The sequence below is a fragment of the Rosa rugosa genome, chromosome 6 (genome assembly GCF_958449725.1).
Source record: "Rosa rugosa chromosome 6, drRosRugo1.1, whole genome shotgun sequence".
Classification (NCBI taxonomy): Eukaryota; Viridiplantae; Streptophyta; class Magnoliopsida; order Rosales; family Rosaceae; genus Rosa; species Rosa rugosa.
In genome coordinates this window covers 15,634,881-15,658,443 of record NC_084825.1, presented here as the reverse complement: position 1 = coordinate 15,658,443, position 23,563 = coordinate 15,634,881, and the positions used below count along the sequence as shown (strand labels likewise).

The 23,563-nt window shown below is 35.7% G+C and overlaps 2 protein-coding genes across 7 annotated transcripts; one reads left to right on the top strand and one right to left on the bottom strand.

The window, feature by feature from the left end:
• Positions 1–137: 137 nt before the first annotated feature.
• On the bottom strand, positions 138–2,888 carry LOC133717536 (DNA gyrase subunit A, chloroplastic/mitochondrial-like). Its single transcript, XM_062144253.1, has 7 exons — positions 2,727–2,888; positions 2,540–2,641; positions 1,875–2,011; positions 1,116–1,236; positions 934–988; positions 750–849; positions 138–588 (listed from the first exon to the last, which is right to left on the bottom strand). Exons 1-7 carry the CDS (start codon positions 2,811–2,813, stop codon positions 471–473), a joined length of 720 nt encoding a protein of 239 aa, XP_062000237.1. The 5' UTR covers positions 2,814–2,888; the 3' UTR covers positions 138–470.
• A 10,676-nt stretch (positions 2,889–13,564) lies between these two features.
• LOC133717330 (uncharacterized) lies at positions 13,565–23,158 on the top strand. 6 transcript variants are annotated; one of them, XM_062144024.1, is made up of 9 exons: positions 13,565–13,742; positions 14,083–14,112; positions 14,274–14,366; positions 14,713–14,810; positions 17,592–17,739; positions 19,444–19,606; positions 19,682–19,751; positions 20,080–21,018; positions 21,704–23,158. In XM_062144024.1, the coding sequence occupies exons 7-9, from the start codon at positions 19,743–19,745 to the stop codon at positions 22,760–22,762; spliced, it is 2,007 nt and encodes a 668-aa protein (XP_062000008.1). In that variant the 5' UTR covers positions 13,565–13,742; positions 14,083–14,112; positions 14,274–14,366; positions 14,713–14,810; positions 17,592–17,739; positions 19,444–19,606; positions 19,682–19,742; the 3' UTR covers positions 22,763–23,158. The 6 variants fall into 6 exon arrangements, with proteins under 6 accessions (XP_062000008.1, XP_062000011.1, XP_062000009.1 ...); XM_062144027.1 differs by lacking the exon at positions 17,592–17,739 and having other exon boundaries at positions 19,489–19,574; XM_062144025.1 differs by lacking the exon at positions 17,592–17,739 and having other exon boundaries at positions 19,489–19,606.
• Positions 23,159–23,563: the final 405 nt, after the last annotated feature.

Here is a 23,563-nt window from a genome sequence, read left to right as displayed (position 1 = left end):
ATAAGTCATCCTTCCATATGCGGGAGATAAGTGAAATGCAAAAGAGCATCATGTCCTTTTTGTTTACATTTATATTGCCTAATTAGTAGAACTACGAATTCCATAAAGCAAACTTGCGAGTTGTGACAGATGAGAAAGAAAGTTTCAATACACTATTCTCATTAGAATCATCTCAAATTTATAGAACTATTATCTGTACAGATTTGCATTACTATACAGCCTACAAAGCAAAATGGTCGGTGAAATTTCATATCGCCTAGAGATGATGACGAGGTTGACAATGCGACCAAAATGACTTCCACCGCAGTCTATGTTCCACCTAAACCGCTAAAAAGACTTCATTTCAGGCTCATTTAGATGATGTGCTGGATGATGCACCAAAACGAAGCCTTCATTCATATGACAAAAATGAAGATCATAATGTAGTGTTCCCAGTTAAAACATGTTAGTCTAGCTGGATCTACATCTACTTAACCATGAATTACAGCTTCATCATCAACTTCAATCTCTGGCACCTCATCTGTTGCTGATATTAACGAAGCAGACTGAATTTTTCCAGCAAGATCGAGTCGCATCAAAATAACACCCCTGGAAAATGTGTTGAGAAAAAAAATATATTATATATGGATTTGTCCAACCACTAGATGTGATAATATGGATTTGTCCATCATACATGCAAATCATGCACATAACAGTATGACCAATAAATTTCAGATCATAAGCCCCCAAAGCACGAGTTCAAAACTTACCTTGCATAGCGGGACTGTATTGAGATATCCCGCACCTTAATTCTATTCACAGTACCACTTTGGCTTACTAGGACCACTTGTTCATCACTTTCACCATCCTCTGTTAATTTAATTTAATTAAAACGAGTTCAGGAAAATGCTTAAAGACATGGAAAAAAACAGAAACTAGTTTTAGCAACATTACCTGCCACAGAGAATCCAACCACAAAAACTGCTGCCAATCGGTCCTCCGCAGAAAACTGAAATAGAGCAGTGAAAACGACATAAACCCAACAGATCTTAAGCCATTGAATTAAAAAAAAACAATCTTTGTACATTCTCGTGATCTTTATTTGGACCAAAAAATTTATATTAGGAAAATCATACCTTGTAACCTATCAGACCCACTCTGTTCAGACGGGAAGAGTGAAATCTGCTCAAGGGAACACGCTTTCCATATCCATTCTCAGACACAAACAACAACCACGGGCCTTTCAGACTTCTAGCCCTGTTCAAAAATCACATAACAGAATATAAAGATTTTTCCTTTGAAGGAGCAAAATAGAACATGCATATATCAAATCATTTGGTTGCAGTGTGTTAGTATGTTAGGAGAGTAAAACCAACTTTAAACTCTCTTGATCCCAACTTACTGAAAGTCTTGAAAGCAAATCACAAAATTATGTCAAGTAATTCTCCCTTAGGTGAGCTATTCCACCCCTAACCTAAATATCCTTAATTCTTCCTTCTGTCTCTTTCCAAAATCCACCTATTCATCACATCAGCTACTTTCTAGATACACGATGGACATTGATATAATCTGCCCAAATTCTGTAAACAAAGTTGATCTGAGTGCACCTAGACACTGAACGGGTCAAAGTATAGTGTAATGTAATGCTCTTAAAATTTGCAAAAGCACTGATCATTGGGCATATTAAGATCTGAATGCTAGCTTATTCTTCATTTTTCTTCCTTCCTCTCTCCCTGTCCTAAAAAGTGAGTTGCCACTCAGATTGGGCAAAAGCAGCCCAAACATCCAACCAGAAGCACTTATCATATGTTTTGGCAGCCCAATAACCTAGGCACCCTTAAGACTAGTATGATGCTAATCAATGATGAGAAGACATGTTAGTTTTAAAGACTTACGTGCTTTCTGGTGCTTCTGACACCCTCTCCAAGTCTTTCCGCATAGCTGCTGGTATAATGTCTACGCTTGCCATCTTATCGCCTTCTTTAAGTCGCATGGCTACAGAACCCCTAGTGTTCCTGCCTAGGGCTCGAATCTGGTACATAACAAGGATGAACATCAAAAGAAGCCAAGTTACAAGTATAACTACCCTTCAGGTTGAATTAACAGTATCATAATGAGAAACAACAAGATTGTACCGTTGTACTAGTTCTCTACCAAGATTGAAACAACAAGATCGTATTTAACGCTACCTTAACAAATTCTAACTTTAAGCTTAGTCTATGCTAAACAAGTAATTTGTACACCCTTACTTGCACACCAATTTTGTACACCAATACAGGAAAAAAAAAACAATTCTGCATGCCAGAGTTCATGTTCTTTCATGATGACAAATCATCATTTCTTGGAAGATTGATGAAAGTAGTACTGCAGGGAAAAAGCAGTTTTCATGATGACAACTGAATTTTGCATGCCACACTACTCGACCACTATAGGGGAGAAAAAAAAAACAGCAGTTTTGCATGCCAAAGTTGCTCTTTCATAATTTTTTAAAAAATAATAATAATAATAATACAAACGGGTTTGAACTACATACAAAGTCAACAAAGTGAAGTAAGCTTACAATATCAGACGAACATAAGATGACCATTCCGTTTAGGGATGCCATCGCTACAAGGTCATCATTTGTGCAGCAACGGACCCATTTCAGCTCATCACCAGGGACCTGTCACGTCAACACTGAGCTGTGAATCAAAGGACAACTTTATGCATCAACAGAAAACAACAATAAATCTGGGAAGAAGCCAAACCAATTGAATTGCTATGATTCCGGTTGACCTGATTGATGAAAAAGAACTCAAAGACACCTTCTTTATGTAGCCATTCACCGTAAGCATTAGTAAAAACTGATCTCCAGCAAACTCACTCACAGGAATAACAGATGTAATTCTCTCGCCATCTGACAGAGATAAGATCTGCCTCCAACATAAACACCTTCTTTTTGTTCTTCTTAACACGTATGAAATGATATGGCTGAAGCTCCGATTATACCGACACACATCTCTTTGTTCTTGCTATTTGACCAAATTTAAACTGATGCTTTATGAGGTTTTGGGATCTAGCTTATGGGGCTTCCTTCTGTTTATGGCTGAGCAACTTAACTCTGATCTCTGTCTTTGTTTTTGGAAATGCACATACGATCTTTTGGTAGTTAGACCTCAGAAAAATTTCAGTTAAGCTGTGATTCTGTACTCATGTAGATTTTCCATTTACATACTTGGCTCACACTTAAGTTCACTATTTCCTTCTATTTTTGTTCCCTTCTATTTCCTTCAATATATCTGATAGCTGTAAGATCAAATATGGACATAACACATATCATCATAAAGTAATTGATGATTAGCTTAATATCAATCCTAGTTTAACATGGATACAAACAGTAAATCAATACTAGTAACTTAATGAATAGTGTATCAATTCATTAAGGATAGTAATCCATTGCTTAGTCGACAAGAAAGGCTACAAGTTGTGATACATTAGGAATCTAAGAGTGAAACCTAAACCGACAAGGAATGCTTTAATGGGAAGCTTCTTGAGGTTTAAGTCTCATATATATACAGATGAATTGGTCCCTGATTACTACCACGACTATTGCATATTGTTCTGTCCATTGAGAAGCAAGTTGGTAAGTAACAGAAGACCATATTCAGTGATCGTGTTTAGCAGCTGCATAAGATGGAATCCATGACAGTGATTGCTGAAGGTAAGCCTTAATCCTATTATGATTGTTGTGCATATGTTGTGAGCATGTAACTATGGTTATACAATTGGTATCAGAGCATAGGCTCACAAATATGAAAAATCGTTTTAGGGTTTTGCAAAACAAACATAAAAATTTTTAAGAGTTTTTTGCTTTACGGGTCAAGTAACTGATCAGATTATTGACCAAGTCACTGGTCATGTAACTGATCAGGTACCTGACCAAGTAAGTAACTGACCAGGTAACTGACCAAGTAACTGGTCAGGTACCTGATCAAGGTAAGTTACTTAAGTCGACTGCTGCATCTGGTTAATTATAAAATTCACGCTTCCGCTATGATTTTTTTTTAGCAGCAAATTGGGGAAAAAGCAAAAACAGGTTTTTCTGTGAAAATTGTTTTCGATTCATAGCATGATAATTAAAGTTTTGATTGTGCCCAAGAACCCTAGTAGCATTCCCGGCGTGCGTTAGGCTAGAGTAGATGGTGACCGGATGAAATTTACAATTTCTTGATTGTTCTGTGGTTTCTTGGAATCGAACCAATTTTGGTTATGCTTGAATATGCATGTTGAATTGATTGATGATGTGGTATTGTATCTGTGATTGTGTGAACTTGTATGAAGAACAAAAATCTCCCAGATTTTGTTTACACGTTATTAAAATTGACAGATACAAGAGCTTAACTTTCTTACAAGGATGAATCTGGATAGAATGTAAAGTAAAAGAGCTCATATGTTTTGTGGTTTTCTGTTGGCACAAGTGATTATGATGCACAAAGCATCCTTCATTGATGTTGGCAGAAAACATTGATCAGGTACGTGTAACTGGTCAAGTAACTGTACCTGATCGAGTAACAAAACTGAAATTGTGTTTTGTGTTTTAAAACTACGCTTCAATTTTATCTTCCAAAGAAGTGGTCAAGTGTGGTTTTAGAATACAAAACAGCAGTATGCATGCTTGATGAAAATAAATTCGGATACTTAGAAATTTTTCTTCTGTCTAAAGATGTGGATAAATTTCTTTGGATAACTTGTTTTCATTGAACATGGCATATTGATAAAGAACTCCAGGATATTAAGTTTCTGCTCAAAAGTGATGCTTAATATTGTTTTTGTTATGGACTGACATGAATGCAAGTATGGTTGTTTAGGTTTTCTGTATGTTCTTGTTTTGGTTACTTAAAGCTAAATAAAACACAGAAAACTTAAACATATTTTCTTTACAAACTGAGAACTCACTCGAACTTTTGTTTTGCTCCTTAGGTAACTCTTACATGAACTTGAACAGTGTCTTGATGTTAACTGGAACCAACTATAGAGCTTGGCTAGACTCTGTGGAAAATTATATGGGAATGCATGAGAACATAGACTACTGCTTTACTGAGGATAAGCCTGAAGAGTTAAATGAAAAGAGCACCAAGAAAGATACTGACCTTTACAAGAAGTGGCATAGATTCAATAGAATGGCTAAGAACCTCATCAGAACATCTATGTCTAAGACTGTCAGGGGAAGTATAGAAGAGCCTGAGCTAGCATCAGATTTTCTGGAACTCATAGGTGCTAAGTTTAAAGAAAGTGAAAAAGCAGAAGCAGCTAGGCTAACCAAGGAGTTTCATGATTTGAAGTACATGGGTTCAGGGGGAGTTAGAGAACATATTATGAAGATGATCAATATAAATGGCAGACTCAGGGAACTCTTAATGGGGGTTAGGGATGAGCAAGTAGTGCATTATGCACTACATTCCTTGCCTAACAGTTTTAGTCATCTTAGGACCAGTTACAACTCTCAAAAGGGAAACTGGACTCTAGATGAACTTATATCCATCTGTGTGGATGAGGAATCTAGGATCAAGGAAGAAAAGGAACCTGCTACAACCATTAACCTCATTGAGAAGCCTAAAAGGAAAAAGCCCCAGAATAAGCTCAAGCCTACCAAAGCCATAACTAAGAGTTCAACAGCTGTAGTGGCCAAGGAAAACAGGCCATTCAGGTTCAAGTGCTACTTTTGCAAAAGAGTAGGACACATGAAAAAGGACTGCACTGGCTATAAGAACTGGTTAGCCAAAAAGGGTAAGATTTTTTCTAATACAGTTTTTTCCTTAGAAATTAATCTTATAAATGTTGAACCACAGTCTTGGTGGATAGATTCAGGCTCACCTATTCATATTACTAATTCTTTGCAGGGATTCATAAGGAGGAGAATCCCAAAAAGTGATGAAGTGAACCTGTGTGTAGGAAATGGCATGAGAGTAGCAGTCAAGGCTATTGGAACCTTAAAGCTCGATTTAGGATTAGGAAAATTATTAGTTCTGGACAATGTTTTTTATGTACCTTCCATGAGAAGGAATTTGGTTTCAGTTTCTCTTTTAGTAAAATCTGGTTGTAGACTTGTTATGGATAGTAATGGAATTCTTATTTCTAAAAATTCTGTTCAAATTGGTTCTGGTGTTATTATGAATGATTATTTATAGTTAAATTGTTCAATGGCTCAACAAGAAATTTTACTTGTTGAAAATAACACTAACAGTACTAGCACTTTAACAGGTGTTAAAAGAACCAAACTAAATGAAAAGTCTGCATTTTTATGGCATAGAAGACTCGGCCATGTTTCAAAAGAGAGACTGAAAATTTTGGTGAAAAACAACATCCTAAATGAACTTGATTTTTCTGATCTAACAGACTGTGTTGAATGCTTTAAGGGAAAAATAACTAATACTAGAAAGAAGACTGCATATAGAAGCCAAAATTTATTAGAACTCATACACACTGATATATGTGGACCATTTAGGCATCAAACTATCTGTGGAAATGTGTATTTTATCACATTCATTGATGACTTTTCTAGATACAGTTATATTTATCTACTTTCAGAAAAGGCACAAGCATTGAAAGCCTTTCAAATCTTTAAGTCTGAAGTAGAAAATCAACTAGAAAAGAAAATCAAAACAGTAAGATCAGATAGAGGAGGTGAGTTCTATGGCAAGTACACTGAATCCGGCCAACAAAAGGGTCCATTTGCCTTGTTTTTACAAGACAATGGAATTAAAGCTCAATATACAACACCCTATAACCCACAACAGAATGGTGTTGCAGAGAGAAAGAATAGGACTCTTTTGAACATGGTTAGATGCATGATGTGTACAACAGGTTTGCCTAAATTTCTGTGGGGTGAGGCTTTAAAAACTGCAAATTATATTTGCAACAGAACACCTAGCAAAGCCATAGAAAATACTGCTTTTGAGCTTTGGTGTGGCAGGAAACCTAGTCTTCATCACTGCCATGTTTGGGGATGCCATGCAGAAGCTAGGATTTATAATCCAAGCTTGAATAAACTTGATCCTAAGACAGTTAGTTGCTATTTTATAGGTTATCCAGATAAATCTAAAGGCTATAAATTATATTCTGCTTATCATTCACCTAGAATTTTTGAAACACATCAAGTAAAGTTTCTAAGTGAAAAAGTTCACAATACAAACCTTGAGGATTTATCCTCAGATTTTGAGGAAATTGTGTCGGATGAGAATATAAGCGTAGCATTGCCTTTAGAACAAGAAGTAACTGATCAAGTCACTGGTCGAGTAACTGACCAAGTAACTGATCACGTACCTATAACTAGTCAAGCAACTGACCATGTCACTGACCGAGTAACTGTCACTGGACAAGTCACTGACCATGTAACTGGTCAAGTATCTGACCAAGTCACTGGTCGAGTACCTGTAACTAGTCATGTCACTGACCAAGTAACTGGTCAAGTACCTGTCACTGGTCATGTCACTGACCACGTAACTGACCAAGTAACTGTCACTGGTCAGGTAACTGACCACGTAACTGACAACCCTCAGCCTAGAAGATCACAGCGAGCAAGAAAACCAACTTATGGGGGGGAAGATAGTGACTACATTGTTTATCTGCAAGAAGCAGAAATTGAAATAGATTGTGCAGAGGACAATGATCCAACTACATTTAACCAGGCCATTGAAAGTAGTGAATCTCATCAATGGCAGCTAGCAATGGAAGCAGAAATTAATTCCATGAGTCAAAATGCAGTTTGGGAATTAGTTGAACCTGACCCAAATCAGAAACCTATAGGTTGTAAATGGGTTTTCAAAACCAAAAGAGATGCAAATGGCAATATAGAGAGACATAAAGCAAGATTAGTTGCCAAGGGTTTTACACAGAAGGAGGGCATTGACTTTACTGAGACTTTTTCTCCAGTTTCTACAAAAGACTCATTTAGAATAATCATGGCTTTAGTTGCTCACTTTGATATGGAGCTACACCAAATGGATGTTAAGACAGCCTTTTTGAATGGTGAACTAGATGAAGTGATTTATATGAAGCAGCCAGAAGGTTTTGTGCAAACTGGAAGTGAAAACTTAGTATGCAGGTTAAGAAAATCAATTTATGGCCTTAAACAAGCTTCTAGACAGTGGTACAAGAAATTTGATTCTGTGATTTCTACTTTTGGATTTACAGAGAATCTTGTTGATGAGTGTGTTTACTTGAAGACAGTTGGGAACAATTTTATTTTCCTAGTACTTTATGTTGATGATATACTTTTGGCTAGCAGTAACATTAAACTGCTTAAAGACACCAAGAGCTTTCTGTCAAAGAATTTTGACATGAAAGACTTAGGAGAAGCATCCTATGTACTAGGCATTGAGATTAAAAGAGATAGAGCACAGAGACTACTTGGTTTGTCTCAACAGAATTATATTACCAAAGTTTTGAAGAGATTTGGTATGGAGAAGTGTGCAACTGGAGAAGTCCCCATGTCCAAAGGAGATAAACTAACCAAGAAGCAAAGTTCCAAAAGTGATGTTGTGAAAGAAAATATGGAGTCAAAGCCTTATGCTAGACTTGTAGGAAGTCTCATGTATGCACAAGTCTGCACTAGGCCAGACTTGTCTTTTGCAGTAGGGATTTTATCAAGATTTCAGTCTAATCCAAGCCATGAACATTGGGTAGCTGGGAAGAAAGTGTTGAGATACCTGCAGAAAACTAAAAGTCACATGCTAGTTTATAGGCAAGTGGAGGATCTGAACCTCGTTGGATTTTCAGATTCTGATTTCGCAGGGAATTATCCAGACTCCAAGAAGTCAACTTGTGGATACGTGTACATGCTAGCAGGAGGTGCAGTTGCTTGGAAAACCATGAAGCAAACTCTAGTTTCAACCTCCACCATGCAAGCTGAATTTATTGCAGTATATGAAACTGTGTGTGAAGGACTTTGGATCAGGAATTTCTTGATGCAGACCAAAGTGTTAAGTCACATTGTGGCAGACACACTTGTGATTTATTGCGATAATGAAGCTGCAGTTTTCTTTAGCAAGAACAGTAAAAGATCAAATAATTCTAAGCATATTGATTTAAAGTATTACAGTGTTAGAGAAAGGGTTAAGCATGGTGAGATAGCTGTTTTGAGCATTGACACGAATTCACAGCTAGCAGACCCCTTCACCAAGGCATTGTCAGTAGCAGCATTCCAGAAGCATACAGCCAACATTGGAGTTTTAGCTAGTCTAGATGCTTAGGTTCAGTAGAGAGTTAATCCAGTTGGAGCAATTTAAATTTCTAAGGTTTTTGAGTTCTTGTATTTTTTAGTTGTGGTCTTTTGACTTTATTTATCACAACTTGTTTGTAATGACAGATTTTATTATTATCAATAAACTTTTGAGGTATTTCCAGTTATGATTTTGCTGCAGCTTTATTGTTTTATTTTGAAAATTATCATCTTGTTTTGAATATCATACTTGCTATCAGATGGCTTAAATCATGTGAAGCATGATGTTAAGGTTCAAGCAATATTTTTAAGCCATCAGTGTTCAGTGAATTTGCTTGAGTTTCTGGATTTAGAAACATAAAGTAGGACCTAATATATGTTTACTTGTTGATACACATTAACATATATTGTATCACTTCTGGTTGAACATATGTGGATTGCAGAAGCTTATGTTAGTGGTTTTGAAACTCTGCATTTTTGTTAAAATGTATATTGTTTCTTGCTCTGCATAAATAACTGTGATCTGACCATGTTGGAATGGATTTTCGATTTGAGTTTGTTATCTGGCGCGCACTTCAGTAAGTTAAGTAGGTTTTGATGTTCTCTGGTGCAAATCATCGAGCATGATATGTGTGAGTCCAAGGGGGAGATTGTAAGATCAAATATGGACATAACACATATCATCATAAAGTAATTGATGATTAGCTTAATATCAATCCTAGTTTAACATGGATACAAACAGTAAATCAATACTAGTAACTTAATGAATAGTGTATCAATTCATTAAGGATAGTAATCCATTGCTTAGTCGACAAGAAAGGCTACAAGTTGTGATACATTAGGAATCTAAGAGTGAAACCTAAACCGACAAGGAATGCTTTAATGGGAAGCTTCTTGAGGTTTAAGTCTCATATATATACAGATGAATTGGTCCCTGATTACTACCACGACTATTGCATATTGTTCTGTCCATTGAGAAGCAAGTTGGTAAGTAACAGAAGACCATATTCAGTGATCGTGTTTAGCAGCTGCATAAGATGGAATCCATGACAGTGATTGCTGAAGGTAAGCCTTAATCCTATTATGATTGTTGTGCATATGTTGTGAGCATGTAACTATGGTTATACAATAGCTGCAGAGGTACCTGACTAATCATTGTTATTGGACCCTATTTTGGGAAGCAAATATTCTTTTTTGCTCTAATAATTTAATAAATGATAATGGTGATTATATTGATAACTTCGATTATTCTAGAATTGTATATTGTAATGAGAGTTGCGTCCTATAGTTAAATCGCAGTTTGGTTGTGACCTTTCAAATGTTTTTGAGCTGCAAAACTATAGCAAGTCTCCTTTGATTTTGTTTGCGCTTTATTTCCTTTGGTTTCTTTTGATTGATTGTATAATTCGAAAGTTTTTCTTTCTTATTCTGATTTTAGATTGTAAATACTGTTTCTGTATTGTTTTCTTCGTTCCTTTAGCATGCTAGAGGGATGCATAAACAAAATTTATACATTTCAATTGATTAGTAAACTGGAATGAAGGAGGTAACCCAGTTAATTAAGTCTACCTTCCATAGAAAGAGTTTCACATTTCCAATAAGCAAGGCAGGCTTGGACTTCTCCATCATCGATAGGTGGCCTGGGTATTTGCCATGAATAAGGGGAGCGGCAATATGTTTTCCTAAGTTATCTGTCAACAGAGAGCCACTTATACTCACTATTGGAACAAGAGTAATAATGGTGGGAGATGATAAAGAGAGCTTCGTCTATTGATGAACAGCGGATTGACGGAGGTCTTGGCATTGCTTTGTTCTTCTCTCCTTCATTAAGCTTTTCAGAGTAGTCCTAAAATCCAAATAACCTTTAGCAAGCTTAAAGATATCGCAACAGCTACTTCAGTTCTTTTGAAATGAAAGTAGCAGGAAGCCCTCACTCCCAAAGGTTATAGCCTCCAATTGAGAATAAGATTTTTCATGAAGACATCATCATAACTAATTTCACAACATAGAAAATTTATGATCAGCAAGGAAAGTGACATCAATATTAGAAGCTGTATACTTTTAGGGGTGTGATCTGCAACAAAAGTAATAGTTGCGATTCTATCTGTTTGTGGATTAAGAAACTAAATCAAAATGTAGTTTACAAGCTAGCTAATTTATCTTATTGTAATCCTTACATACCATTGTTTTTTATCTAGGCTGTTGGCATTAACAGAAACCAAGCCAAATCCTAAAGGCGAAAACCCACAAGCATTGATATAGAGAGCTGCAGTCATATATGAGCTGAAGACACAATGCAACTTCTAAAAGTTCCTCACAAGGTGGCCAGACAGAGAGGGACTCAGATTACTCTTCAAATAAGATTGGTGCCATGATGAGCCATTATCTGTATCTACCATCCTATTACGAATTAATCGTTTATAATTGGTAAGCCTATAGAAGACAAATATGCCTGCAATTTTCGGACAGTAGGAATGAGAGGAGTAGTTGAAGCCATTCCCTGACCTTGAGAGGAGTAGGACAAATATGCCTGCAATTGGTAAGCCTATTATCTGTGTCAATAATAGAGCTCCTGCAACTTCTAGATATCTTTTCCTTTAATTACACTGTTTTACTAAGCAAGAGTACGTGAGTACTGGTCCACTCATCAGAAAATTTGTATCTGCATTCCTATTTACTTTTAATAGATTAGTCTCCAACATAATGGTGTGAGCATGCACAACTTTTAAAGATAGGATCTTTGGTATGCTGAACAAGTCACCTTTAATATCTTTGCCAGCTTAAAGCACTCATTGATACAATCATAAACATGCCATAGGAAAATCCTGCTGAAAATAGTATGGTCACTGAATCCCCTCCTATATTTGATTCGATTTCTTAGTGTTTTTTTTTTTAATGTTATTTGTTGTTGGGATGTCGTTATTTCCAGTTTTTGTTGATCAACATTGGGATTTGTTTGTTGTCATGCAAGTTTTTGTGCTTTTGAGGCTGAAATTGTTACTTTTTTTATGTTTTGGTGTCATGATCTTCTGATTTCATTCCTTGGCCCTTTCAAATTTGTAGGCTTGCAGTTTATATATATCGAGGCAGCAAAACCACCAAGGTAATTGAACTCTGCAAATAAATTAAAATGATCAATCTCTGAACATTTGGTCCTTTTTGGTTTTTCCTATTATTGGGAAATTTTGACAGATAGATAATGCAGATAAGATTGATCTGTTTGGATCTTCTATTGTTGTTAGTTTGTCCAATTGAAACACTTATTTTAAAGTCTTACATTTTCTTATAACCATAGTTGTTAATAATATCCAAAGCTCTTTATAAGCATTTTCATTGTTATGATTAAGTTTTATCAGTGATATGCCTGAGATGTCAGGTTGTGTTTATGCAGTATGATCATGTGCTATTTGGTGACTGCCACACTATCTTCACTACTTATTACGCCTCAGTCAGAGGGTATGTAAAACTATTTGATATGCTCAAGAGTTTAATAAATTTTTAGACATCCTGTATCATTTTTGCAATATCTTAAATATTTTTTGACGAGTAATATTTATCTCCAGTGTACTTTCATCTCAGTTGATGGACTTTGGTATGGTGTTAAGAACATCGAGTAATGGAGCCAACTCGGAAGAAATCATAGACCAGCTTCAATGACATAGGTTGTCTCAAGAAGAATGTGCCAACATTGATATAGTTATTGACATTGATAAAAAACCTAAAAACCAAGTCAAGCCATATGGTCTAGATAATGAAACTACTGGAGAGCGGATAGAGATCCAGATATAGTGGTACCTGAAGATGGGATTTACCGATTCAGGAAGAGTGTCAGAACCAGGACATGTTTTATGAGAATGATAGATAACTTTTTGTTGCATGCGATTATTTAGCTATTTAACATTTCATCTGTACAATTGATTTTAATAGCTTGGATTCACTTTCAGGTTTAATATACTGCGTTTTTGAACCTCTATATGTTTGATCTCTTTGGTCTAGAAAAGGATGGTCCAAACAATGCCCATTTTAAGTTTTACGTTTGCAGCATGTTTTGGAATTCTCGGACTCTTGAAATCACTGTTAGATTAATGCTCAAGTTTCTCCTTTCAAAAAAAAGCTCAAGTTTCTTTTTTTCTTTGGATGAGTTTTCTTTTTTATACTAATCCTCTTTTCACAATTTGTAAAATAACAACAATTTCAGTTAACGCTTCTTAGAGAAATTCAGAAAAACAATCGCGCGGGCTTACTTGCTTAGAATACGAAAGACAAACTAACTGTTCATTGACGCCGGAAAGGACGGTGCTGTCCTCACTTTATTTTTTTTTGCGGCTCTGCCATTCACTCTCTCTTCCTCCCTTGAGAGGTCGTTTCTGCTGTTGCTTTGTACACGTATTGATCAGTTTCCACGTGTAGTGATCAATTACCATACACCTTTACCTATCGGGCTTGGTAGCTATTTTCTTCTTGCTTTACCGATTCCGATCCCGGCCTCGACCTCCATCAAGGTCAACACCCCCTGTTCCGTTCGCTGATATCAGGGATCGCAATCAACATCAGCAGAATCTTGGTAAAATTTAGCTTTCATAAAATCAGTTGATTTCGTTTACCATGTTATCTTTCTACCCAGATCGATCAATTTTTTCATCTCCGCTGTAAACCATGTGTTTACAACTTCTTATTCTTTCTGATCTCGAAAACTTTGTTCCTTATGATAGTATTTGTTCAAGAATTGGGAAACTGAAATTTTGTTATTAATCTGACAAAATAGTAGAAATCAACCGAAGAAACTTGATTTCTAATGAAACTCTGTTTTGCCTATTATTCTATTAATTTTTATGTACTACGGCTTCTATTAGATTATCTATTGTTCTCAATTTTGATCTGATATCATTTTTTATCTTCTACAGATTCTGTTTGCGCTGCAATTTCACATCTAGGTGGTTAATTTTAGTTATGGTTTCTATTTTTTATTACTTGCATTTTCTTATTTTTTATTTAATTTTGATTCATTAATAAACATGTCTTCTTTTTTGTGATTGTGGATGTTGGTGATTATCTTGCCCGATTCTTATCGTCATTTCTTTTTGTTTTGTTGTAGTTTTCAGAACTGGAAGGGGTGCTTTATCTGCTTTCAACGTGCTGGCAACAGTGGCTTGGTTTTACTGGTAGTTGATCGTTTGGCGGTAAACAGGTCTTTTTCAGCTTTCTCTCATCTGTGTTTGGTTTCTTCTTTACTCCTTATATTATTATGTAAATGGAAGCTTAATGTTCAAAGCACCTTAAACACAACAACAGCAGTTAACAGTGCTGTTTGAGTTTCTGATATTTGGATTGTTGCCTTTTGCTTTTTTTGTGGTTAGGTTAATTAATTGTTCATTGTTCATTATTTTTTTTTTTTATCAATTTATGTGCCCATCTATTCTACATTTAGGCTTGAAAACAAAACGATGAAACTGAAATGTGTTATTGGTTTAATTGTATGTGTGATTATGATCTGTTTCTCTAATGCATTAAATAATTTGTTGTCTTCGTTTTAGTGATTAGTTCTGTACCTGCCTGGGATTTAAGTGGAGAAACAGAGGAGGGACTGTGTTATAGTCACTGAGCTTGCGAAGCCGCTGATTGCCTACTGCATGTAAGATTAGCCCAATTTAATTATTTTTGTTCAATTTTGTGATTGTTTACTTCTGCACAAATCAAATTTTTGGAGAAAAGATAATCTGTGTGATTGAATTCCGATGCTAACAATGAAAACTCATTAGACATGACTAAAAATGGGTGAAGGTCATATTTTCAAGCTTTCCTTGGCTTTTCAGTTCAGATATTATTGGAGTGGTGTTGTTCTGTTTTGACTGTGATCAGACATTACTATTTTGTTTTTTTTTCAAAACTTCATTTGCTTTTGTGTTGTGGTTAGTTACTTTGAAGGAGATGTGTTTCTGCAGATTTATTAATGTCATATCTAACTATTAACAAATTAGATAATGGTGATTAATGAATTGAAGTCTGTTTCTACTGTTAATGTTATTAAGGGTTTCTCGCATAATGGTGACCGATGACAAAAATTGAATTCGTTCTTACCCTCTGATTTCTTCATACATTTGGTAGTTTGACTAATTTTTATGGTTAAGTAAGAGAGTTTGCGAGGTGGAGGTTTTTTTTTTTTTTTTTTTTGTGGCTTTTCAAGGTTAGAACTAAATTGTGCAGTCAAATTTTAAGTGAAGCTATTCAATAAGGATTGCAGCAAACATTGCAAGAGAAGGTATAAACATTGCACAAAGTAAAACCTTATTTTTTTTCTCAAATATGAGATTCTGAACTAAAGCTATTCAAGCACAGAATATATACGCACAGTAAAGCCATTAAGAAAAAAAAAAAAAAAAAAAAAGGAAGCTAATCATGCGCAGAAAATAGTGGTGCCTTTTGTATAGACTAATTCATAAACTGCATAATACTAATGCATTAGTGGGATGAGTATGCTTTAAAAATATAATCAAGAGGTATTGTATTTAAGAACTGATGCATATAGTGGTCTTTTTTTCTTTTTTGGTTGAAAGTTAGAACTAAATTGTGCGGTATAATTTTAAGTGTGAAAGATTTTCAAGGTTAAAGTTCGCACAGTTTAAAAGGCTGGAAGAGTGTTCTTTTAGAAATACGTTTTAGCTCAAAGTCTCAAACTTGCTACTGCTCAGTTTAATCTTTTGAGGTATAGTTGGTAAATCTGGAACTTTTCTTTGAAATAGATGTTGTTCTTGATTTAATGTATGCAATTGGGCTTGCAAATTGTGTGCCATTGCTTTGTGTATTTCTCCTATTTCAAGTCTTTAATGAAGTCAGTGCTTGCAGATCACGGCTGGTTATGTAAATATTTGTACAACGAATGTATAAATTTTAGCAAGTAAACAAACCCGCAGCATCGCGCGGGAGGCATTATCTAGTTAGTCCTAGACTCCTAGTATGCTGAAAATGGAACATACCAGTCTATCACCCAAGAGATTTACTCAAATTTTTCTTTTTCAGCTTTTATGGCATGAACTATATACATATCATGATAGATTTGTGTTAGCATTTTGTGTAATGCATGGTTATGCTTATTAAAGACGAGGAGGGAAGGAGGGAGGGAGATTTTGGAATTTTCAGATAATTGCTAAAGTTTAGTAATTTTCAGTCCACAAGTATTTATTGAAGTTTAACTCGTATTTTCTAGGTGTTAGCTTATAAGCTTCCCTGTCTGTCTATGCAACGTATGTGCTATATTTTCTCTTGGGTTGAAATTTACTTCCCTCTTTACTGGTATACCAATTTATTGGAGTAAAAGAAGAAAGATATACTTGATACACTTAAAAAGTTTCAAGTCTTGGCCCTTCTTAGTTTTCACCCTTTACAGGTGCATCTGGATTGATTTGGTGTTTCGGACTACCTGGACTAAGATAAACTTGTCTGCACCAATCTTTGCTTATATTTATCAGACAATATCGTGTGGCTTGTCATGACATCAAATTTCAGGAAATTTGCACCTCTACTAGTTCCATGTCCTCAGTTCCAAAGCCGTTAATAATAATATGGGTTGGATAAATTAAGATGAATTTGAACATCTTTTCCCATTTATGTTGTAGGTTGCACTAGAAAAGAAAAGTGTTATGCCTGCAGTCACAATTATAACAGAGGCTTAATCAACACAGTTTCATATCAATTTCTCTCATTTTCCCAAAAATCAAACAGACTTGGTCCATTATTCAGCTATATCTTTTCTTGAAAAATTCTTCCGGAAGAGAATTTGGCTGTAAAAAGTGGTGTATGTTTAATATTTTGTGTTGACGATTATATCAACATTTGGCAGAAAGGATTGTATTTAATTGTACAGTATCACGATACATATTACAGTTGCAGCAATTATTGTATTTGTTTTAGTTGCTTTGTCTAAGCTGGTAGAATGAATCTTCTGGAAAAGTTTTTCACTTTTGGTAGCAAAAGTAGCAAGGGAAATTGGTGTCATGGTGTGTTTAATAAAAAAAACAAAAAACAAAAAAAACGTTGTTCTTTGGTTTATATAACTGTCCTATACCTCCCCAACACATTACTAATGCTGGTCTTGTGGCATCACAATAAGCCCTTGCATTCATGTATCAGATCTATATAACTTTGAGAACCTATTTATAAAACATTTGCCCCAGGATCAAACCCTATATGTGTGTGTGTGTGTAATCACATCTTTTTTTTTTTTTTGGACGAAAAAGAATTTTATATGCAGTTTGGGAAGTTTACAGTTTACAGTGTGGGTGAGTGTGTGTGTGTGTAATTATATCAAGTTGAGAAGTTCAGTCACTATTTGGGAATAAATTTCATATGCTTGAGAGAATGTCATGAATTGTACCCGTTGGGCCTTGTTGTAATTTACTTCTGAATCAATTGCTAGGTGTGCATGAATTCTTCTACAAAAATGAAGAAACAGATTGCTCTAGGGTTTGAGGGTTCAGCAAACAAGATCGGTGTCGGCGTTGTGACCTTAGATGGCACAATTTTGTCAAACCCACGCCACACATACATTACCCCTCCTGGCCAAGGTTTCTGCATTAACTTTTCTTTTATTGAAAGAAGAAGAGAAATAACCCTAAGTCCAAAATGTTTTATGCATTAACTTTTCTTTTTATTTTTGGTTTTTGGGTCTTACGATGCCTTTCAACTGTCTAGAATGCTTATTTCTCTGAAATTATGGCTAAAAGTGGATCACAATATTGAGATAATGTATGATGATATACCTTGGTTAATTACGATATATGAAAAGCATATGTATGTGTAGTAGATGTGATTTTTGCTAACTTTGGTACATAATAGGAGCATGCTAGGATGAGTTTTGATTCATAATTAACTCTTGTGAGAATTTGAGCCAGTTTGCCTTTCTTTGTTGAGTGATTATTGAAAAAATATATATAATTTTATTTTCTTGGCGATGATTTTGTATGATCTCATTATTCTTTCATCTTAATTGATTCATGATCCAAAGGAAAAAAAAAAAAGGTATGCCGTGAAAAAAAAAAAAAAAAGTATATGTGTACGGAAAAAGAAGAAAAAATGTGTAAATGTTTATGGATTTAGTCATCTAATTGTGGATAAGAAGTTCGTTTTAAATTGAAGGCCTGTTGAAGAGAAATTTGGTCTTTGTCCTATTTCACAAGTATTCAAAGGAATGTTAGAATGAAGCATGGGCCCAACATGATGACATTCGGCCCTTTATTAAGCCTTGAAGGGAGTTCAACGTTGCAATGCCTTAGTGGTTTCGAAGATGTGTCTCTCTAATCAAGAAAGCTCTGCTAGGTTTTTAGAATAATTTGTGAATTTTATATCCCTTTGTTTCTTTAAACCTTAAGCATTGGCCCAATCACAACTTTAATTATAAGACTTCTTTGAGCCTTGAAAAGGGTGATTGATCTGTGGAGATGTGTCACAAAAGTTGAGCATATGTTTTATGTCCATTTGTGCAAGTAGTTGGTATCATTAATGAGATCTTTTTTAAAAAAAAAAATATATATATATATATATATATGTCGAAAAAACCTTTCTTTCTTATTACATGTGAGCTATTTGTTTGATATATATATTATCTCTCACATATACTTGAGTGAATAAAATTTTTCAGCATAATTAAGCCTTAATGATGAGAGAAGAAAGAGTGTTATATCCATATGAGGTTGAATCATGACTTGTTTGAGACATGCTGAGCTCCACCCCATCATCATTATTTGCCCCGTGTAAATATGTAGATTATGTATTTTAATTAACTCTCGAATATCTAATTATTGATTCTTGGTTGAGTACTAATCTTGGTGTCTTGATAGTATAAGATTTCTGAGACAAAAGATTGGAAGGCTTAGTAGTTTTTGTGTCATCACTTAGTATTTTTCTTGTGACATTTTTGTTGTGTGTTCTTGGTGTTTTCGTTTGTTGTAAGTCTTTGATTTTAATTGGAGATGTGATCATGAGGAGTTGTCTTCAAAGAAATTAAAGTTAGCCTTGTATCGAGGCCCTCCAATATTTACACAAGACAAGTTGTGTTTAGTTTAAACTGAATTCATTGTCCTATTTTTCTCTTTTTTTTTTGGTGAATATCCTATTTTTCTCTTGTTTTCATTCTTAGCCGTGCCAAGTGCCCAACCATTCTATAAATAGTTTAATAATAAGTACCTTTCCTTTTCCGTCCTCGATTTAATAAGGAAATGAATGGAATATTCAAAACTTCTCTGCTGGATTTTCCTCCTTTTTTTTTTCAGAATATAATTCAGAGAACGTTTCCTTGTTTTTCTCCTTGTACCAAGTACCAACAACGTCCAGGAGAGAGTCAGACATGATTTGCACGGCCCAGCTTCGAAAGGACGAGTACCCACAAAACCAATTGGACCAGGTTTAGTGATCAATGACGAATTTCTTCAATGGGTAATTTCATTTCAAAATTCTATCTGGACTCTGCTTCTGTTTGAGTTTTTGATATATTAGCATTGGGCATTGCAGAATGCCTACAACTGAAGTCAGATTTTGAACAACAGACATCCCCTACGCTTATCTTACGAAAATGATGCAGGTAATTCAAATCCCTCTAGAAAAAAAAAGACCAAACTCTTGGATTTTGTATGTGTTAAGCTTTTTCCTTGTTTCCATATTGGTTTCTTACACCCTAATTCAGATACCAATAGATACATTGTGAACCTGTGAGGCAAACCAAGCATTGAGAATTTGTTTTTGAGAAAACTCTGGTGGTATCTGGCAACTAGGGATCAGACCCAAAATATGGAAGAGTTTGTTTGTTTGTTTGTTTGCTTTTAAATATCTGATGCGCAATTGAACTTCAAAATTCTTCATATTAACAATGTTCCTCTTGGAAAACAATGATTATTGGGTATTGTTTATAGGAATTGTCAACCATCGATGACTTACCTGCGACTAATGTGGAACTGGAACCGGAAAAGATAGAAGATGGGAAAGATGGAGGTCTTTCTTTCCACTGTAAACTTTACAGCACGGAATTAGTACACAAGATAGCTCAGGTTTTCATTCCTGGATTAGCTACTGCATGTGTTGATAACACATCTGGTGATATCTTCAAGACCCCTGCTTCTGTGGCCGCCGATATGAGAAAGGAAATGGTGGAGTATATCACCCAAAGAAGTGAGAATTTTGTTGCAGAATCTGTTATCCTAGAAGGGGGCCAAGATGGACAAGTATCTGATCATCCCTATGACGTTATTTCTGATTTTGTTGATGACTTTGCAAGTTCCAAGAGAAATTTGTTTAGTCGGGTTTCGGGATGGCTGCTCAGTGAAAAGAGAGAAGATAAAATAGATGATTTTGTTCAAGAGATGGAAATAAATGGGTTTTGGTTGGTTGATAAAAGAGAAACAATAACACAGAATTTGCTAAAGAATGTCGACCTTAAGAATGAGCATCACTGCAATATGAAATTTCACACCCCAAAGGAGCTTGAAGCGCATGTTCTAAAGTGTAGTTATAGGTCTATGAGTTGCATACATGAAGGATGTAATGCCATATTTTGTGCAAGTCAGGTGGATAAACATGATGCAGTTTGCCCCTTCAAGATAATTCCATGCGAACAAAACTGCTCCGACATGATCATGAGACGTGAAATGGACAGACATTGTATTACCATCTGTCCAATGAAGCTTGTTAGTTGTCCGTTCTATGCAGTGGGTTGTCAATCCCCGGTACCACATTGTAAGCTTGAGCAGCATCGTTCAGATGATCTCCATTCTCACATGCTGTTTGTTCTACAAAGTATTCATAAGGAAGCATTTATGGAAGATTTGAAAAGAAGGCTGGAGCAACTAAAAGACGTGAGTTCTTTATATCCTAGCTGCACTTTTATTAACTACAGTTTAAGAGCAAACATCAGAATGATCTGCTATTTGGTATTACACGATTTAAACATAAGACAGTTAAAACATTGAATAAGAAAAATAACTATACTTCTACCGTGGCATGATTGAGTACCAAATATATTAACTGTCAGAGTCTGTGATCTGTTTACATGCTTCCACATTGTTCTTCATCATTTATTTATTTTACGTTATTTTTTTCTTCCAGAAAGTCATATTGTTATTCCTTAAAATAGCTCACAAAGTACATCCGCTAAGACTAGTTGTTTAAAGACACGCATATACTTTTCAATCTACTAATTGCAATTCTCTTTCCACCAATAGCATAAATGTGTTTGAACAAAATATTTTAGTTTTTGGGATTTAAGTATCATGTTATCATGCCCACCCTTTTAGAATATGCATGCGGGAACTGAGGGTTCTTTGCAGAGTTTTTTAAAGTATTTTTTTGAAGAAATTCTCTATAAAATATTTAAAGTCTTTCATCCTCATCTTCGCTATTGTACATGAATCGGACAATAATACAAAGCAGATCAAAATAAATGATAGATAAAGCCATATATTATTAGCTATGTATTTTAATGAGTTTGTTTGTTTAGATTGTGGCTGCTAATTAAGATGAGAATGCTTGACCTAATGACAGGCATCTTCATCCACTAACTTAGCACAAGCTCGAGATGTGAGATCACTAACCTCTGCAGTTAAGGATCTTGAAGCAAAACTAGGGCCGATGGAAATTAGCAGGAAACACCATGAGGATCTTGAAGCAGAACATGGGCCAGAGGAAGTAGGCAGCAAAAGCAAAACTCCAGAGGATGTGGAATCAGGGCCAAAAGAAGTGAGTAATAAACCTGAGGAGGACTTTGAAGTAAAACTAGCACCAAAGGTAGTTAGCCAACAATCGGAGTATCTTGAAGCAAAATCAGAGCCAAAGGAAGTTAGTACTAAATCTGTGGAGGATCTTGAAGATAAACCAGCACCAAAGGAACTGAGCAGCAAACCTGCAGAAGATCTTGAACCAAAACCAGCTCCAAAGGAAGTCAGTAGTTCAAAAACTCTCAAAGATGTTGAAGCAAGGCCAGTGGGAGTGAGCAGTAAGGCCCCAACAAGACATGAAGCTAAACCAGCACCAAAGGAACTGAGCACTAAACCTGCAGAAGATTGTGAAGCAAAACCATCTCCGAAAGAAGTCAGTAGTTCAAAACCCCATGAAGATGTTGAAGCAAGGCCAGTGGGAGTGAGCAGTAAGGCCCCAACAAGACATGAAGCTAAACCAGCACCAAAGGAACTGAGCACCAAACCTTCAGAAGATCTTGAAGCAAAACTAGCTCTGAAGGAAGTCAGTAGTTCAAAACCCCCCGAATATGTTGAAACAAAAACAGTGGGAGTGAGCGGTAAGGCCCCAACAGGACATGAAGAAAAATTAGCGACAAAGGAAGTGAGAAGCGAATCACTAGAGGAGATCGAAACAAAACTAGGAACAAAGGAAGTGGGAAGCAAACCACCAGAGGAACTTAAAACACAACTAGGAACAAAGGAAGTGAGCAGCGAACTTCAACAGGAACTTGAAACAAATCTAGGAAGAAAAAGAGTGGGCAGCAAAACCCCAGAACGATATGAAACACGACTAGAAACAAAGGAAGTGAGCCGCAAACCCCCTGAGGAACTCGAAAAATTAAGTGACAAAGGAAGTGAGCTGTGAAACTCCCGCTGGAGCTTGAAGCCAAAACTATGGACAAAGGATGTAAACCTCCTGAGGATGTTGAAACATAACTAGGGCTGAAGGAAGTGAGCAGCAAAGACGAGAATAGTGAAGAGTGTGGAAATCTCTGTGAAAGGAAGCTCAAACATAAACTAAATTCATCTGTCGAGTCTGCAGTTTCAACAAACCTCATTTACAAATTAAAGAGCAGGAAGCCCGGTTAGAAACTGAGAACATCTGTAACTGCCATCTTGATTACCAATTGGTATGATTTTTACATAAAATATTGAGATGAGTTTTATTTTTGTGTCCTTTTTTTTGTTCCAGTATTCCATTAACCTTCTTTTGTAAACAATAGAAATGTGTGAAAAAATTAATGCATTTTTTGTTGGAATATTTGTCTATTGAAATTGCTATTGCCACTGGTGGTCAATGTGTGCATGAGATTCAAGATACTCTTTCGTAAATAAGCTTTGAAATTTTAAATGAGTTTTCTTACATCGAGGGAATATGTAATATTGAAGTTCTTAGTCACAGGTTTGGACTGATGAATTGGAAGTCATGTAAGCAGGCATTCATCAAAACCGATTGTTAGCTACCTCCAAGCTTCCCCAATAAAAACTTCAGTGGATGGAACAAAGTAGTTGACAATGTAGTAAAGCATCTGAGTAGCCTTGAATAAAATTTATAAGAGAACGAGTCACACACATGTGCAAGGCCTGTGTTGGGATTGACAACTGTAAGTTGGTTGTGGCTTGTCAGACCCAAAAACAAAACAAAAATGGAGTGTGGTTCCTTGGT

Coding starts and splice junctions, on each gene's coding strand:
- LOC133717536 (XM_062144253.1), bottom strand. CDS start 2,813: ATGCTTACGGTGAATGGCTACATAAAGAAGGTGTCTTTGAGTTCTTTT. Junction 2,012..2,539: donor TCTTATGTTCGTCTGATATT/GTAAGCTTACTT, acceptor GTTATGTACCAG/ATTCGAGCCCTAGGCAGGAA. Junction 850..933: donor GGTTGGATTCTCTGTGGCAG/GTAATGTTGCTA, acceptor TTAAATTAACAG/AGGATGGTGAAAGTGATGAA.
- LOC133717330 (XM_062144022.1), top strand. Junction 21,019..21,703: donor GGCTGGAGCAACTAAAAGAC/GTGAGTTCTTTA, acceptor ACCTAATGACAG/GCATCTTCATCCACTAACTT.